This window comes from Penaeus monodon, chromosome 17 (assembly GCF_015228065.2).
Source record: "Penaeus monodon isolate SGIC_2016 chromosome 17, NSTDA_Pmon_1, whole genome shotgun sequence".
In the NCBI taxonomy this organism is placed as follows: Eukaryota; Metazoa; Arthropoda; class Malacostraca; order Decapoda; family Penaeidae; genus Penaeus; species Penaeus monodon.
In genome coordinates this window covers 43,621,773-43,625,342 of record NC_051402.1, presented here as the reverse complement: position 1 = coordinate 43,625,342, position 3,570 = coordinate 43,621,773, and the positions used below count along the sequence as shown (strand labels likewise).

General features: G+C 34.5%; 1 protein-coding gene across 2 annotated transcripts in view; it reads left to right on the top strand.

Annotated features, from left to right (window-relative positions):
• The window catches only part of LOC119583781 (afadin- and alpha-actinin-binding protein-like), a 10,728-nt gene extending 8,462 nt beyond the window's left edge, over positions 1–2,266 (top strand). For both annotated transcript variants that reach the window (XM_037932465.1, XM_037932466.1), the window contains exon 13: positions 1,345–2,266. In XM_037932465.1, coding sequence (XP_037788393.1) covers positions 1,345–2,131 — 787 coding nt within the window. In that variant the 3' untranslated portion in view covers positions 2,132–2,266. The remainder of the gene's footprint in view (positions 1–1,344) is intronic.
• The last annotated feature ends 1,304 nt before the right edge of the window (positions 2,267–3,570 follow it).

Here is a 3,570-nt window from a genome sequence, read left to right as displayed (position 1 = left end):
AGGGTTCACGAAGCTGCAAGGAATTCACATTTAATAGATAATCCATGCAAACTTGATTTATTTATTCTCTATAGTTAAAATTTTAACTTAAAAGTTTCTTGCAAAATGGTAATTCAGATTTATTATTAACTTTTAGTATTAACTTTTTATAACTTTTTTTCATGTTATGTAGTTGTATAGTATAGTATAGTATAGTGTAGTATAGTATAAATATATACCACCAATAACATAATAGACCCAAATAATATGGAGTAAAGATAAATGCATTAGTATAATAATATATTAGGTGTGAACTTGCCTAGTATTTATACTCTTTGTCACTAAAAAACATATAGTTAAATTGTGTTGAGAAATGCTAAGGTAAGCCGAAGCCTTCAATGTAAAGTGGTTCTTTATTTGTTAATTAATGCATGTATCATTTGAGAGAAAAATGTACACAACTTTTACAGGCAAAGTAGTTCAGTTTCCTGATTTTTCCTTCTAATATTTTCCTGAGATTCCTAATATTATTTTGTTGGTTTGACTAACACGTGTGATTTTCTTTTTCCCCTTTCTTTATGTCTGTAATATAGAGATTCAAAGAAAGGACATGGATCGACGCGGAGGTTGTAAGACCTGCAAGGTGAGTTGAGTCAAGTTAATGAAATAATGTGACTTTTTTTTTAATGCTTTTAAGAATACTTGTAAATGGTGACGGTGTGTGTTAAATTGATATTCAGATTAGCGTTTCCTGTTCATGGAACTGTGGTTACTTCATTTGTGCCATTAATATATATATTTTTTTCAAACTCACTAACTCTCTCACTCGCTCATTTGCTCACTCACTCACTCACTCACTCACTCACTCACTCACTCACTCACTCACTCACTCACTCACTCACTCACACACAATCACACACTCACTCACTCACTCTCAGTTTATGATTATTTTTATAGTATTGGTAGTCCAGGTAACCCCCAGTAATTCAGTATTTCACTGCACAAACATAAATCTGAACCGTTAAAATTCAACAGACTTTTACCCACTCTTTAGACCATTTCTGTCAGACTGCATGTGAAACAGGAGATCCACATTCAGATAACATGGTTACCTGTACCATATATATATATATATATATATATATATATATATATATATATATATATATATATATATATATATATATATATATATATATATATATGTATATATATATGTATATATATATATATATATATATATATATATATATATATATATATATATATATATATATATATATATATATATATATATATATATATATATATATATATGCAATCAAGGTTAATGTCAGTATCTAAATACAGAATGCATTCCAACAGCAATGAAAGGCCAGGCTATGGTGGTCACAAAGCTGTCTACCGCATGAAGTCTGCCCCAGCAAGCAGAGCCTCATCCGTCCCGCGCTTTCTTGATGAATTTGAGGGTAAGTCGCCCAGCCCCAATAACAGGCCTCCCCACCCACGACCGCGCACTCTGGAGCGGATGAAGCGGAAACCTCTCTCAGGCTCGGCTTCCCCCAGATATCGGAGTCAGAGTCAGGGTCGTTTGGAATTGGCCAAAGACGATGATCATGTCAAGAAGAGGGGTGAGTTCACCTCCCTTCCAGCCAGGGTCAAGGGAGAAGCCCTTTTACGTTCCCTGAGAACAGACGGCAGGGAAGTCATTTATCCGCCCATTACAGTAGACAGAGAAGGGTTGAATTACTTACCTGCATATTACCGTGAGAATCCCAAGACTGTGAAAATACCTGGGCAAAGGTATCCCCAAGAAAATCACTTTCAAGCCGAGAAGGATAGATATGAAGCTGAAGAGGATGAGGAACCAGTTGATAGCAAGGGGCTCACACTTTTAGAAAAGGACCTCATGAATCTCATGGCACAGATTGGACAACAGCAAGGGGAAGAAATAGCCTTGAATTCTTGCTCGGATAACAGCCCAATGTACGAAGAACCAACCTTCATGAGGAAGCATTCAAAGAAAAGTCCAAGTTCTGTTCGACTCAGTGCTCCAGGGAGTTTATGCTCAAGCCGTAGGTCTAGTCGAGACCTCAGTGATGACTACTATAAGAACATGCACAAACATCTAATGAAGAAAAACCAGTCATAATGACATAATATTGTAATATGTGGAATGATCTATCATTATTGAGAAGTGAAATCTGTAACGTAAGCCAGTTTCTAAAAATGTAAAAACTACATAACTAAGAGTAAATTTAGAAATGATTGAATATATAATGTGACAGAAAAAGAAGAAGAATGGAAAGTATGTCATCTCCCTTTCAGTGTTGAAGTGATGTAGATCAGAATGAAAAGTGATAATTAAGCATTAGGATGATAGTTTGAATTGCATGCATGCAGAAAAAAAGCTCAAATCTTATTTTATTGGCCAGAATAATTTTGTCTGTTTTGGAGAAAAGGAAGAAGGAAAAATGTATATTAGACTCATCGCACATAATTCCACATGTTAGTTTTTAAGTCCTCTCTTGCATCATATATCTTTGATACTTTTATATCATTTGTGATCAGCTCATTTTGTGTTGGTCTGTAAATGCATTTTTTCCCAAACAAAAGACAATTCATATATGTGCAAATCCTTTATAATTATTTATTTTTTTCTTTTGCAAGCACTCAGTATACAGTATACAATCACCACTATCCTTATATATATATATATATATATATATATATATATATATATATATATATATATATATATATATATATATATATATATATATATATATATATTTTGTCCTGCCCTCCACCTCTTCTTTCCTTCTCTTCCCTCCCTTCCATCTTGTCTCCTGCCCTTCCCCCCCTCTTCCTTCTCCTCTGCTCTTTGTAACCGACTCCTGTTTTTCCTTCTTTCCCCCTCCCTTTCCTCTCTCCCCCTAATCTGATTTTCTCTTTTCAGCCTCGAGTAAGGCCTAAATACTTTGTATATTGTCTTCTTTTACAATGGGAGTGAGTGTCTTGCATAGCTCTGTGTATTTCGTGAAATAGGCATGGGAAAGATGTAATGTTACGAATGGTACTTCATGATACAAAATCAAGTCCTGCCCAAGCCTCATTATTCTATGTGAAAGTACGTGGCATAATTTTCTTTAAATATGATGATCGGTTGTTGTATAGATTTTATCATTTTGCACAATCTTATTTGCTTTATCATTTTGAAACAGAACTAGGAGCACTGATAATCTTAAAGTGTGTGAGTGTGAGTTTTGGGAGGTGGGATGAATGCGAGTTCAAGTGCATGCATGTTCGTGTGCATATGCGTGTCTCTGTTTGTCTATCTTATCTATCTATGTATCTATCTTTGTCAATCATTATGGGTGTCTCTGTGCAGGTGTATATGAGCGTGTTCATGTTGATTTCTGGGTGCTCATCATGTGCTTATTTGCATATGTGGGGTTTATTTGTGCTATTTAAGTATATTTTATTTGATTCTTTTGGCTGAAGAGTAACTGGTGCAGTACTTTTCTATTACTTTTAATTAATCATTATGATTTTCTGCTGTGTTAAAACTCCTTGTAATATCAGTGGGTT